The sequence below is a fragment of the Chelonoidis abingdonii genome, chromosome 7 (genome assembly GCF_003597395.2).
Source record: "Chelonoidis abingdonii isolate Lonesome George chromosome 7, CheloAbing_2.0, whole genome shotgun sequence".
In the NCBI taxonomy this organism is placed as follows: Eukaryota; Metazoa; Chordata; order Testudines; family Testudinidae; genus Chelonoidis; species Chelonoidis abingdonii.
This window is the reverse complement of record NC_133775.1, coordinates 72,780,577-72,795,281: the sequence shown is the minus strand read 5'-3', so window position 1 is coordinate 72,795,281 and position 14,705 is coordinate 72,780,577. Positions and strand designations below refer to the sequence as shown.

Genomic DNA, 14,705 nt, shown 5'->3' with positions numbered 1-14,705 from the left:
GGGTTCCCCAGCCCACACCAAAACCTCCCAACTCCTATCAAATACAGAAGGATTTGACCCAGACTGTGGGCTCCACTCAAGAGGGGGAGATCGACTGAGGTGTGCAAATAACAGCCAATAACAGCAGGACCACCAAAGGTGAGAGAATTTGTCATAGCTGGTGTCACTCAGTGAATTGGTGTGCACAGCGTGGCGGAAGAAGGAGATGATTTAAAAAAAGAGTGTTATTTTTTCCCACACATAGACTTGACTATTGCAGGAATTGATACAAGCTACGGCGGCCCAGCAGGAGAGCTACCCGTTCCAGGCAGCCCACCCCAACAGCGAGCCAGTGCGGATGCATAGCAAGAACAAATCGCCCTGCTGATTGGACCAGGCTTCTCAGACCGAGCTATGTTGCGGGAACTGGTAAACCAGGTAAAACCCTTACAGAGCCGAAGAGCGCCACGATGGACACAGATCATGCATGGCCAGCATATGCTGCAGAAAATGATGCGGAGGATATGTGATGGCATAATCCTTTGCCTTGAGAGGAAGCCCTACGGGAGGCCTGGCTCGAGATCAGTGGTCTGGCATCCTTGCCCCATTCCTGTGTGGTGTAGGCCCAGAAGGCCTACTATGATCCCCTGAAAAGGCTGCAGCAACCACCCCCCAAGCTGAAAGCAGAGAAACCTGGCCAGATCTGGGAACAACTGCAGTGCGGGCCAGCAGTATCACGAGTGGAGTAACCCCCAGGAAGACAAAACCAGCAATACCCAATTGTATGACCTCAGTCCATATTGCAACGAAAGTGGTTGGCGAATGGAATTCCCGGAGTCGGAAGAGATACTAGAGGTTCTGTCATCGACTGGATACATAAGGGGCACCGTCTGCCAGACTTCGGTGCTTAGGTAAGCGCCAGAATGAACCCATCCACTATGATGAGTGCGCACTGGTAGACGAGCAAAGGACAGCGAAGGAGCTGACCCGACATTAAGAAAGACGGCACCCCGGGTTAAACTAGCAGCACCAAAGCCCTAGAGCTCGGGTGACTGGCAACCAGGAGATCAAGGTGGAAAAAGAGAGGCTGAAGCCCACAATAGCCCACAAAGAGTCGACACTAGGGAGAAAGGACGTGATGTTAGACTGCCCCACCAGACGGGGAATGCCTAAAACCCCATACAGATTTATGCCTGTGGGGAGATGGACATATACTGCACAGTGTCCCCATGCTGAGGGCCTATGCAGTGTAAACCTGGAACTGGGCAACCCATCTCCCTAATCCCACCTCTGTGGGGTCTCACTAACCCACATATACTTCAGTACCATAAAAGTCAAAAATGGGGTAGAGACCATAAATACTGGTTATTCGGGGATGTGGCTACAACGCTTGTCTCGGGAAAGCTCTGTGAAAGTGAGTCAGCTGTGCAGGCCTAAGGCATACATAGGGATAACATGCGTCCATGGACAGTGGTTAGTACCCCACTAATCCCAGTAAAATGAGATCAGGGAACACAACTGAGGTAGCAGCCAGGTTAGCCCCTCAAATCTCCCATATCCCAGTGCTCAAGGGAGGACTTTTCCAGTTGGAGACTTACTCCCAGTAGGAGGATTGGAGAAAGAGGGAACACTAAAGTTAGGGAGGCATCCACAGTAACTGTCACTCCCGAGTCTTCTCTGAAATATCCCCAGATTAATTTTCCATTCCCATACACGATAGAAAGTAAAAGGAAAGGAGGGCAGCTAAGCTTGGGACCCGAAATACGACTCAAAGCTCAGAGGCACTTCATAGGTAGGCCGGAGATCTCAAGCAGCTAAAAAGGAAGCCACCAGGAGGGAGAAGCACCTGAGTCTGACCCCCACCCTAATGCTTCTGACAGGAGCAACAGAGACGGCCCCTAGATCGGGCAGTTAGCCCCGGAAGAAGAAATTTGACAGGACCAGGCGAAGACAAGGTACGACAACATAGAAAGAGAAGTGATGAATAGATGGGTTCCCCATGGAAGGGAAAACCCAGGGACCAGGACCCTACTTCATAATGAAGAAGAATCTCTTATACTGGGTTGCACCAGTACAGGGCAGAAGGTACAGCAGATCCTAGTACCTCAAAAACACCAGAAGGCTGTATTAAGTCTTGCTCATATTCATCTTTTGGGGGGACATTTGGGGGTAGAGAAGACCCTGGCATGAGTCCTACAATGGTTCTTCTGGCCTGGAGTACATGAAGAAGTGTGGAGGTACTGTGCATCCTGCCCAGAGTGTCAGCTCCCAGTCCCCGTCCCCACCTGAGAGCACCTTTAGTACCTCTTTCCATCATAGAGGTCCCCTTTGAGCGAATAGCCATGGACCTAGTGGGACCCCTGGAGAAGACGGCTCAGAGCCACCAATATATACTTGTTGTTTTGGACTATGCTACTCGCTACCCAGAAGCCGTCCCCCTGCAGAACACAGCCTATAAAATGATAGCCAAAGAGCTGGTGAGGATCTTTGCCTGAGTGGGGCTACCAAAGGAAATATTAACAGACCAAGGAACCCCATTTATGTAAAAGCTAATGAAGGACCTCTGTACGTTGCTCCATGTACATACCCTGAGAACTTCAGTCTACTATCCGCAGACTGATGGGTTGGTAGAAACGTTTAACCGAACCCTCAAGGCTATGATAAGGAAGGTGGTAAGTCAGGACAGGAAGGATTGGGACACCCTACTGTCCTACCTTATGTTCGCTATCCGGGAGGTACCTCAGGCCTCAACTGGATTTTCCCCCTTTGAGTTATTATACGGGAGTCACCACCGTGGCATACTAGATATCGCCAAAGAGATTTGGGAAGAGGAACCCAATGAGAGGAGAAATATAATAGAACATGTAATACAGATGTGAGACCGGATAGCCTGGTGGGCGTGTGAGGAGCTGGGAGCAAGAGACGCAAGGAGCTCTATTGTATGGGAACATTTGGAAAAGGCACAGGAGGCCCAGAGAACCCATTACAATTGCCAGGCAAAAGTCCGACAGTTCCAACCAGGGGATCAGGTGATGGTGTTGGTACCCACAGCAGAAAGTAAGCTTCTGGCCCAATGTCAAGGGCCCTGTGAGCTGGTTGAACCCATGGGGGAAGTAACCTACAAGGTGCGGCAGCCAGGACGCTGAAAAGAACAGATTTATCATATCAACCTTCTGAAACCCTGGCATGCACAAGAGGCATGCATAACTGTCCAAAAAGACCTGACCCAGGAAAACAAGCCGTCCAAACAGGTGCAAAAGTCCCAATTTACACAGACAGAACATGAGGTGTCTGAGATGATCTTCGAACAAATGTGTTTCGATCAAAACGAGGTCAAAACGAGAATATCCACATATAAACCTGGCAGCAATACAATGAAGCCTTATGGGTGCGGTGCAAAAGGAGGAAATAAAAGTAGCAAAGTAAAAAAATGCTGGAGTTGGGATCATCGAGAATCCACAGTCAGTGTCCAGCCCAATCGTGATGGTCCCAGACCGATGGCACCACAAGATTGCAAATGACTTCCGAGCAACTACAGAGATCCAGTTCGACACCGTTACCATACTCGCGCATGAAGGCTAGTGAATCACTTGATAAATGCCTGTACTTACTACCATAAGACTGACAAAGGTATGACAATTCCCTCGAGCCGCAAGGAAAAGACTGGGCTTTCTACACCAGAAGTCTTTTTTCATATACTGTTCCCCTTTTGGACTACATGGGCCCCACTACTTTCAGCCCTCTCGTATGGACAAGCATTGCGCCTGCATAACAGTTATGCTCTGCCATTTGTACATTGTCATTTATACCCAGACTGAAACCACCTAGAGAATCGTGGAGCAGTCCTTGATACCGTCAGGCAAGCTGTCCCTTATACAAACACTGCCAAGTGTGCCTTTCATTTCCGCGGTCAAATTAATTCTTGCTCATTGTGGGAAATGGTTCTGTAAACTCAGTGAACAAGTTGAGCCATCCCAAAATTTGTCCATATGGGGCGCAAGATTCATTTCAGGTGTTCGTAAGATTAGTGAGATACGGATGATTATCCCCCTTGCGACAGGGCAAGCCCCCTGACAGACCTAGTGCAAAGCCGTGACCTGACTTTAGATGGTCTGACCGCAGCAGTATGACACGCATTCACGACCTTATTAGTGCCTCTCCTAGAACCGTAGTACTGATTAGCACCTAACTTCACAAGGATTTATCTTCTGCAGCACAGATGCATCGGAGTAGGTTTGGGGCATTCTTCACAGTATGGTTTCAGGAGAGAAACCCAATTCTCTACCTTCAGTAGGATTACTCCTTACCGAGGGAACAAAAATATGCAGTGGTGTGAGCGCATGCTATGCCGTAATGGGCCATAGAAACAAATGCTACACTCTTCTCGGTCTTCCTTTGATACCTGTTGTGCAGATATTCCTGTGATCACCATGCCCTCTTCTAATGGATTTCAGCGAAACAAGGAGAAGAACCAGGGCTGATCCAGGTGGTTCAGTATCCTCCAACCTTCTATTTTGTATTGCAACTGCAGAAACAGGACATACGCAATCTGATGCTTGTCAGTCTGCACTGTCTGGCATCCCAAGCTGCTCAACCCCTTGGTGTTGAGCAGGGGGGAGGAATGTGTGACAGACCCAAACCAGTGGGATACAGGAGTCTGGTAGAGGGCAAATATATTGGTCACTGGATGAGTAGTTTTCTGTTCCCTGAGTGACAGGGCAGGGGCTGCACTAGAGTAATCAGGAAGCTGCTAGAACCAATTAAGGCAGATAGGCTGATTAGAACATCTGCAGCCAATCAAGGCAGGCTAATCAGGACAACTGGGTTTAAAAAGGAGATCACTTCAGTTTGTGGTGGGCATGTGAGGAGCTGGGAGCAAGAGACGCAAGGAGCCGAGAGTGAGAGAGTGTGCTGCTGGAGGACTAAGGAGTACAAGCTTTATCAGACACCAGGAGGAAGGTCCTGTGGTGAGAATAAAGAAGGTGTTTGGAGAAGGCCATGGGGAAGTAGCCCAGAGAGTTGTAGCTGTCATGCAGCTGTTACAGGAGGCACTATAGACAGCCAGGACCGGTGCTAGTGTTTTTAGCACCCTAGGCGCACAGCCATTTCACCGCCCCACTCGCTGGTCCCGCGGCTCCGGTGGACCTGCTGCAATCGTACCTGTGGAGGGTCCACCGGTCTGTGGCTCCAGTGAAGCTGCCATAGGTGTGCCTGCGGGAGGTCCACCGGAGCTGTGGGAGCAGCGGACCGTCCGCAGGAATTCCTGCGGCAGCTACACTAGAGCCGCGGGACCAGGGGACCCTCCGCAAGCACGACTGCGGCAGGTCCACCAGAGCTGCCTGCTGCCCCCCCTGGCAAAATGCTGCCCCCCCCATAATCCTGGCGCCCTAGGCGATTGCCTAGGCCGCCTAAATGGAAGTGCCGGCCCTGTAGGCAGCTGCAATCCACAGGGCCCTGGGCTGGAACCTGGAGTAAAGGGCGGGCATGGGTTCCCCACAAACCTCCCAACTCCTGATCAGATACAGGAGGAGTTGACCCAGACTATGGGTTCCATCAGAGGGAACGATCACTAAGGTGTGAAAATCTGCCAATAAGCACAGGACCCACCAAGGTAGAGGAGGAACTTTGTCACAAGGTATAGAGCCAACAGTCATAACTGCAAATACAAAAATGATACATATATCTAAATAGCATAATCATATTCAGCCAATCATAACCTTTCCATAGACATCTTACTAGATGTACTTTGTACAAAATTAGTTGCAATTATATAACAGTGGTAGCAACAATGATCTGCATGGTCATATTTTAATCAGATAACGTCACACCAGCTCTTCAGCTTCTTCATTGGATTTGACTTCTTCTATTTCTTCCATGTGCCTTTGGCATGCCTTTACCTAAACTGCCTTGGTTGCTTCTGTCTCTCTGATCCACATTTCTGCCATCATTCTCTGGTTCTTCTTTGGCTGTCAGGTGCTGCAATCCAGCTAGTTCCATGGTTGTGGTTGCCTTTGCAGCATGTGAGACAGGATGGTTCTCGCCCTATTGATCAGACTCCATCTCCTCTATTTCCCTGAGTATGTGGTCAAAATTTATGAGCGAAACTCTCAACTCCTGACCTGGGGATTTCCTTTTAAAGGACATTCCATTCTGCAAACATAAATGTTCAAGGTTTTCTCCCTTTAGACTATCACATTACTGTGGTTCACACAGTATGTCTATTCTTTAATCTTTAAAACTCTCAATATCAAGTTTAAACATTAACAGCTATGGAGTTATGATCTATAAACCTAACGCTATATCTACACTGGCAACTGAATGACAAAACTTCTGTCATTCAGAGGTGTTAATCCTATCCTTCCCCCCTCCTGAAAGACAAAAGTGCCCTTGTGAACAGCCCTCCTGCTGACAACGCGAATGCCACTTGTTGGAGGTGGAAGTATTTTGTCAGCAAAAGAGCCAACAAACAGTGGCTGCACTGCCTGACTTTAGTGACACAGCTATATCCACATGCCCATGTCACTAAAAGCTCCATAGTGTAGACAAAGCCTAATTGACCTGTGGTATGTGAATCATGTTGACTCTGTTAGTGTAACACTAGCTGCAGTGATTCAAGAGCATGAGTACCAACCTCAAGAAAGACAGTTAGGAAGCAAGTCACAAGCCCCAATTTTTAATGATATCTATACTTAAATTTCACCATGCAGTTATCAAGTGGAAACTCCTCCGGCACTATGACAGCCTTAACATGGAGTTACAGTCCCCTTGAGTTTGCTGATCTATCACCATCCGGGTGCATGAAACTTTGTCATGGCTGGTTCCTTAAACCAAGAATCACAGCAGTGTTTATGTTATTCATACTCCCAAAGGACCAGTCACTTACCCCAGGTTAATTGTACCTTAGATCTCACACCAGAGACAACACTGTAACTAATCACATAACAAACTCTTTAAAGAGTTATTAAATAGGAAAACGAAACAAAACAGTTATTTACAAGGTTAAAACAGGTAAGTATATACACACAAGACATACGATCAACTTTCAAAAGGCAATAACAGCTAAAATTGGCAAGATCTGTGTATGATTTAGGACTAATCCAGGCTAAGCAACTAGGGATTTCTTGCTTATGTCTAGAAAAGTTAGCCCCATCCCCACCCCCCAAGTTCAAGCAGCATAGAGATAATAATTTCCTTTTGTTTTGGGTTTTTATGCCCCTCCTGACATGTCTCTGAATGGCAAACATAACTAATGGGAGAAGTTCACTTGCATGATTCATTTTCAGAAGTAGGAGGACAGAATAACAAAAGTCTTTTATCCTCTTGTTGATAGTGTGTCAGGATTTTCCAGTTGCAGTGTTCGCAAATGTCCGTCTGGTATAGATGGATCTTTCCTTTTGGGAAGAGTGTAACATTTTCTGTTGAAGGTCAGCCCTATATCTCCCCCTTGTCTGGTGATTTACACAGTCACAGAAGCTCACAATACAACCACTCAGATATTGCCTTACAGTATGAGGTGCAGATATTATAAGTGAGATAAATGCCTGCAGTAACTCACAAACATTCAATAAAGTCTAAACGTTAAATACATTCTTATAATTCTAGTAGCTATTTAAACACTAACACAGGGGTGAGTCAGACTGATTCCGGCTATATATTTGCCAGTGTTCAATTAAGGCATGGGGACCTTGTCATGAGATGCAACCTGGTCTGCCAGCATCTCAGTAATTCTTAGATGTATAATGAGAATAATATCAAGGGAAGTGATGATACATCTAAATTGGGTATCGGTGAGACCACCACTAGAATACAGTGTCCAGTTCTGGTTTCCATATTTTTTAAAAGATGTTAAAAAATTGGACAGTCTTGAGAGAGCTACAGGATTGGTTTAAGCTCTGGAAAAGGCACCTTATGGTGAGGTGCTTACAGAATTTTATAAAAGGAAAGACTAAGAAAGGGTTTATTCAGTGAGAATATAATTGATTTTAGATTATCTTTAAGTTCACAGACAAAGCCATAGAATACAGTGGCTGGAATCATGAAAACTTCAAATTGAAAACAAGATAAATTTGTTTTACAGTTAAGGTAATTAATGATTGAAACACATTAGCATTGGAAGTGGTAAATTCATAATAGTTAGTAGTCTTTAAATCAAAATTAGATACTTTTCTAAAAGATATGATCTAGTTAAATGATAAAGTATTGGTCTTAATAGTGTCAATGACACAGTAGGGATATCAATGTCCTCCACTGTAGGAATCATTGGGTGACATTCTATTGCCTGCATTAGAGAGGATGTCATATTAGATAAACAGATTACATCAGTGGTTCTCAATCAGGGGTATGTGTATCCCTGGGTGTACCCAGAGGTCTTCCAGGGGATACATGAACTCATCTAGATATTTGCCTACTTTTACAACAGGCTACGTAAAAAGCATTAGCACAAACTAAAATTTCATACAGACAATGAATTGTTTATACTATTCTATTGAAATATAAGTACAATATTTATATTGCAACTAATTTTATAATTATATGGTAAAATAAGAGAGTAAGCAATTTGTAAGCAAGTAGTTTTTAAGTGAGGTGAAACTTGTGGATACAAAAGACAAATCAGACTGCTGAAAGGGGTACAGTAGTCTGGACTTCAAAGCGTGAGAGTTCAGACATAAATTAAGTAGCCATAGAATTTACTTTGTTTAGCTTCTGGTTCAAAATTCTCAGTTTATATTTTGTCAGTCTCATACTGGGTATATTTTGTGTTCATTTACATAGATGTGAATTTGAAGTAATAATAACACTTAGCACGTAAAGAACAATTTTCATCCGTAAATCTAAGATGTCTGTAAAAGTAGATAACCAGGGTGATATCCTCCTTTACCAACGGATCAACTCAAAAACAGAGAACATAAATTGCTAGACAACACCAGAAAATGGCCAGGGCATTGTATAGCTTAGTCTCATGATTCCTACTACTGTGTATTATCATTTGGACCGGACTGCCCCCTTCGCTTTAGACGAATTCCTCTGCCTTTACATTGCTGTAACTGAGATTAAAATCTGACTCTGTGTATGGAAGAACGGCAAATCTGTCACATATTAGAGGAATTCAGGAAAGCTTTGCTGTGTGGGTTTGGGTTTCCAGATAGAAATGTTTCGTTCTTAGAAATATAAGTAATGACGCTTTTATTCGTAATTAAACCGACATGTTACTGAACATACAAAACTCACAGAAAACAGAGTGGAGTGAGCATGTATCTTACTACACATTTGCCGATTCTTTTAACTTTTTTCGATACACAGGATGGTTTACTCTAGTCACCTGTTTTAGGACTTTCGAGAAAGGAATGGGTTAGCCTTTCTATGCTCTTTAGACATAAGCGTTTTGATGAGACCAACCAGTTGCAGTTCTGTAACTCAGACTCAGAGTGCCGCTGTTGGCCAATGCAGAGCTGGAGCTGCAGCCGGATATCCACTAAAGCCTCCTGTACTGAGATTGCTCAGTCAGCGATTGCACAAACATACATGCAGTTCGCTACTGAGAGACACTCTGTCTCGAAACTTTCGTGGAAAATTAGATTGAGATGGTAATTTTATTTACTCTCCAAAACCGAGGATTTTGACATTCTAATGAGGATTTAAAGCACAAAATCGAAGTAGAATAAATAAGAAAATAAAAGCAAGCCTGAGTGGGATGGAAAACAGGCAGAGACCGAGCGGCCAAGCAGTCACACGGCAAGTATTCTGGTTTCCCTTCTTATTGTCTTTGTTCTACCGGGTGGTCTCGGGGCAGATTCATTATTCGATTCCTGAGGAAATGGCCACGGGTTCCCTTGTGGGGAATCTCGCCAAGGATTTGGGGTTGGATGTCAGAGAACTGCCGCAGCGGAAGCTCCGTGTCAGTTCGGAAAAGCAATACTTCAGTGTGAACGGGGAAAATGGCAACCTGTATGTGAATGGCAGGATAGACCGGGAGGAGATGTGCGGGGAGATACCCCTTTGTGTCCTGACATTCGAAACGGTGGTGGAAAATCCTTTAAACATTTACGACATGGATGTAGCAATTCAGGACATTAATGATAACGACCCCAGCTTCGACAAAAATAACATTGTGTTAGAAATCAATGAATTTACACTGCCAGGGGCGCGCTTTCCACTCGAATCGGCGCAAGATCCAGATGTTGGACTGAATTCACTGCAGAATTACCGGCTCAGCCCAAATCAGTATTTTATCCTGGCAGTGAAGGAGAATGCAGATGGCAATAAATACGCAGAATTAGTTTTAGACAGACCTTTGGATCGGGAGCACCAAACTTCTCATATCTTGATCTTGACGGCTGTGGATGGGGGGGACCCTGTGAGAACCGGGACCGCTCAGATTACCATTAAAATCACTGATGCCAATGACAATCCCCCAGTATTCACTGAAGAGATCTACAAAGTCAGAGTAAGTGAAAATCTGGCCAAAGGCTCCATAGTGGTACAGGTGAAAGCCATGGATAAGGATGAAGGATTATATGGAGAAATCAGTTATTCCTTCAGTAATGCCCCCCAAAATGTCCTGCAATTATTCAGAATAGATCCTGAAAATGGACTAATAACAAATACAGATATTCTGGATTTTGAAGAGACGAATAAATATACAATGGGAATTGAAGCCAGGGACGGGGGTGACTTGACTGGTCACTGCAAAGTTCAAATAGAAATTATTGACAAGAATGACAATGCCCCCGAAGTAACCCTTACATCCGTTTCCAGTCCTATCCCCGAAGACTCTGTGCCCGGGACAGTGATAGCTTTTATAAGAGCTCGTGACCGTGATGCAGGAGAAAATGGAAAAATCACCTGTCACCTTCAACACAATTTACCGTTTAAAATACTGTCCTCCTCTCGTAATTACTACAAAATAATCACAGACAGCACCCTGGACAGAGAAAAGATCCCAGAGTATAATATTACAGTAATCGCCGCAGACAAAGGCACCCCCACTCTCTCCACCCAGAAAACCATCCTGTTGCAGATCTCGGATATCAATGACAACGCCCCGGTCTTTGAGAAACTCTCCTACACCGCCTATGTGCCGGAGAACAATCCCTCCGGGGCTTCTATTTTCCGTGTAAAGGCCTCAGACCGCGATCTGGACCGGAACGCCCGAGTCACTTACTCCATCCTGAGCAGCAACCTCCAGGAGGTGCCTCTCTCCTCCTACATCTCCATTAACTCCCAGACCGGAGCTATCTATGCCCAACGCTCCTTCGACTACGAGCAATTCCGGGAGTTTGAAGTGCAAGTGCAGGCCCAAGACGGCGGGTCCCCGCCTCTCAGCAACAATGTCTCCGTCAGGGTGTTTATTCTGGATCAGAATGATAACGCCCCTCGCATCCTGTACCCTTCCGTGGGAGCCGATGGCTCCGCCTTGTTCGAGATGGTCCCTCGCTCGGCCGAGGCAGGTTATCTGGTGACAAAGGTAGTGGCGGTGGATGTTGACTCAGGACACAATGCCTGGCTCTCCTACCATCTGCTCCAGGCCACGGAATCGACGCTGTTCAGCATGGGGCTGCACACCGGGGAGATCCGGACAGCCCGCGCCTTTGCGGACAGAGATGCTGTGAAGCACAGGCTGGTAACGCTGGTGAAGGACAAGGGGCAGCCGCCTCTGTCAGCCACAGTGACTCTCAACCTGGTGTTTGCCGAGAACTTCCAAGAGGCTCTTCCGGAAATGAGCGACCAATCGGGTGACTCGGCGTCTCAGTCTGATTTACAGTTTTACTTGGTATTGGCTTTAGCCCTGATCTCATTTTTGTTCCTCTTGACAGTTGCACTGGCCATTGTGATGAAATTTTATAGAGCAAGGAATCCCCCAGTTCTGAGATGTTTCAGTTCTGATTATTCTAAGGCGAGTCCCAGATTCCCACCCAGCTACTGCGATGCGACTTTACCGTATAGCTATAATCTATGTTTAGCCGCAGACTCCGGAAGGAATAACTCTGATATTCTAAAACCAAATGGCCAGAACGATGTAGGAGAGATTATCCTTTCCAATGACAACTCTCGGATGTTTATAATGAGCAACAGCACCTCCGCTTCTGTAGAGCGAATCTCTGAACCTGGCAGCGTTGGAAAGGTGAGTTTCTGTGCTCATGCGCTTGCACGTGCTTGTATCTTTATATATTTTAGTAATGGCAAATCAAGGGGTTATATATCATTTAATGTTAAACCTAATTAATTAGAAATAGTAATCCTTTGAACATCCAATTTTTATATCCGCTTTTATTTGTTTATATTTGTTCGGGGCCTTGACATTATTTAAGTGGTATCAAGGTGATACGGCAGAAAGTTTTCGAGGTATATTGCAATGATAAAATAAACTATATCAGCAGTTTTCAGTTTACGGCTATGTAGATAACGCATTGCCTTTTAAATTCATGATCTTTTTCTTTTTGGTTTTCCATCAATTTTAAGAATGACAAAACCATTACAATATATTAATTTTATAAATTAATGGAATAAATTAACAGATAAGTAAATAACGCATAACACCAACAGAAATTCTCCAAAATAAACATCAAAATTAAAGCCAAAGTCCACCTGGGCCAAATTAGCCAAATTCTGTTGATCTTTAGAGCATGCTGCAAAGCCAATCCGATTTCATGGGCTCTTGGAGCCAAGGGAGACTAATTGTAATTTGTGTTGGTGTGCAGGATAATTTATATTTTAGTTTTCTGGATATATGAGTCTTAACCTTGCAATTAGAGTAGGCTACTGGATTTGATAAAGTTTACAGATATTATTATGCTGTGCAAAAGTTTCTAAGGCATTGGATAGGCACTTTTGCCCTATGATGGATGCCTAAATTAATATAGAAGTAAACAAATAAATAGATGCTAAATTCTAAACAGAAAGGTGAACAAATTGTTCATTGGAAGGGAAAGTGCATAGGACTGTGTGACTTCACACAACAATGTGTAAACTAAAATTAGTCTTCTTGTTTATTATGATGTGATGTAAATACAGAATTAATTTAATTTATTATGCAAAACATAAATGTGCGTGTCACTTCAAATTGAGGAAATTAAGCAGAGAGGTTGTGTTCCATTTGCCACAGATTTATTATGTGACTAATGGATTAAAGGGAAGAGTTCAGCTTTACAATATATCTATTATAAGATAATATTCATTTTGCATCTAGATTTGTTTCATTAATATTAGGGCAGTCAAGCCATCACAAAAATAATTGTGTTTAATCATGTGATATAAAAAACTATTTGTGATTATTGTGCAATTAATTGCATCGTTAAACAATAATAGAATACTATTTAAATATTTTTGGATGTTTCTACATTTTCAAATATATTGATTTTAATTACAAACAGAATACAAAGTGTACAGTGCTCACTTTATTTTTATTTTTATTACAAGTATTTTCACTGTAAAAAACAAAAGAAATAGTATTTTTCAAATCACCTAATACAAGTATGGCAGTGCTATCTTTTTATCATGAAAGTTAAATTTACAAGTGCAGAATTATGGAAAAAGAAAACCTGCATTCAAAAATAAAATAATGTAAAATTTTAGCGCCTACAAGTCCACTCAGTCCTACTGCTTGTTCAGCCAGTCACTCAGATAAAGAAGTTTGTTTACATTTGCAGGAGATAATGCTGCCCTCTTCTTGTTTACAATGTCACCTGAAAGCGAGAGCAAGAATTCTCGTGGCACTCTTGTAGCCGGCATCACAAGATATTTGCATCCCAGATGTGCTAAAGATTCATATGTCCCTTCATGCTTCAACCACCATTCCATGGGACATGCATCCACGCTGAAGATGGGTTCTACTCCATAACAATCCAAAGCAGTAGAGAGTGAAGCATGTTCATTTTCATTATCTGAGTCAGATGCCACCAGCAAAAGATTGATTTTCTTTTTTGGTGGTTTGGAGTCTGTATTTTCCTCATTGGAGTGTTGCTTTTTTAAGACTTCTGAAAGAATGCTCCACACCCGCCCCTCTCAGATTTTGAAAGGCACTTCAGATTCTTAAACCCTGGGTCCAGTGCCATAGCTATCTTTAGAAATCTCACATTGGTACCTTTTTTGCCTTTTGTGAAATCGGCAGTGAAAGTGTTCTTAAAATGAACAACATATACTGGGTCATCATTTGAAACTGCTATAACATGAAATATATGGCAGAATGCCCATAAAACAGAGCAGGGGACATACAATTCTCCCCCAAGCAGTTCAGTCACAAATTTAAATAAAGCATTTTTTTAACAAGTGTCATCAGCATGGAAGCATGTTCTCTGGAATGGTGGCCTAAGCATGATGGGGCATACGAAAACAAATAACATTGCCTGTTCTCACTTTCAGGTGACATTATATATAAGAAGTGGGCAACATTATCTCCCATAAATGTAAAACTTGTTTCTCTTAGGCACTGGCTGAACAAGAAGTAGGACTGAGTGGACTTGTAGGCTCTGAAGTTTTACATTGTTTTGGTTTTGAGTGCAGATGTATAACAAAAAAAATCTACATTTGTAAATTGCACTTCCAGGACAGAGATTGCACTACACCACTTGTATGAGGTGAACTGAAAAAATACTATTCTTGTTTATAATTTTACAGTGCAAATATTTGTAATAAAAATAATAAAGACTTTAATTTCAATTATTACACAGAATATATATGAAAATGTAGAAAAACATACAACATATTTAATAAATGTCAATTGGTATTCT

The 14,705-nt window shown here is 43.5% G+C and overlaps 1 protein-coding gene across 9 annotated transcripts in view; it reads left to right on the top strand.

Annotated features, from left to right (window-relative positions):
• Positions 1 to 14,705, top strand: part of LOC116820233 (protocadherin gamma-A4-like) — a 393,116-nt gene that overhangs the window by 145,992 nt on the left and 232,419 nt on the right. Inside the window, exon 1 of one of the 9 annotated variants that reach the window (XM_075068015.1) lies at positions 9,506 to 12,100. The exons of the other annotated variants lie outside the window; for them this stretch is intronic. Within the exon in view, the coding sequence (XP_074924116.1) occupies positions 9,671 to 12,100 (2,430 nt within the window). The 5' untranslated portion in view covers positions 9,506 to 9,670. Of the gene's footprint in view, positions 1 to 9,505; positions 12,101 to 14,705 lie in introns of those variants that run through there. 9 annotated transcript variants of the gene reach the window in all.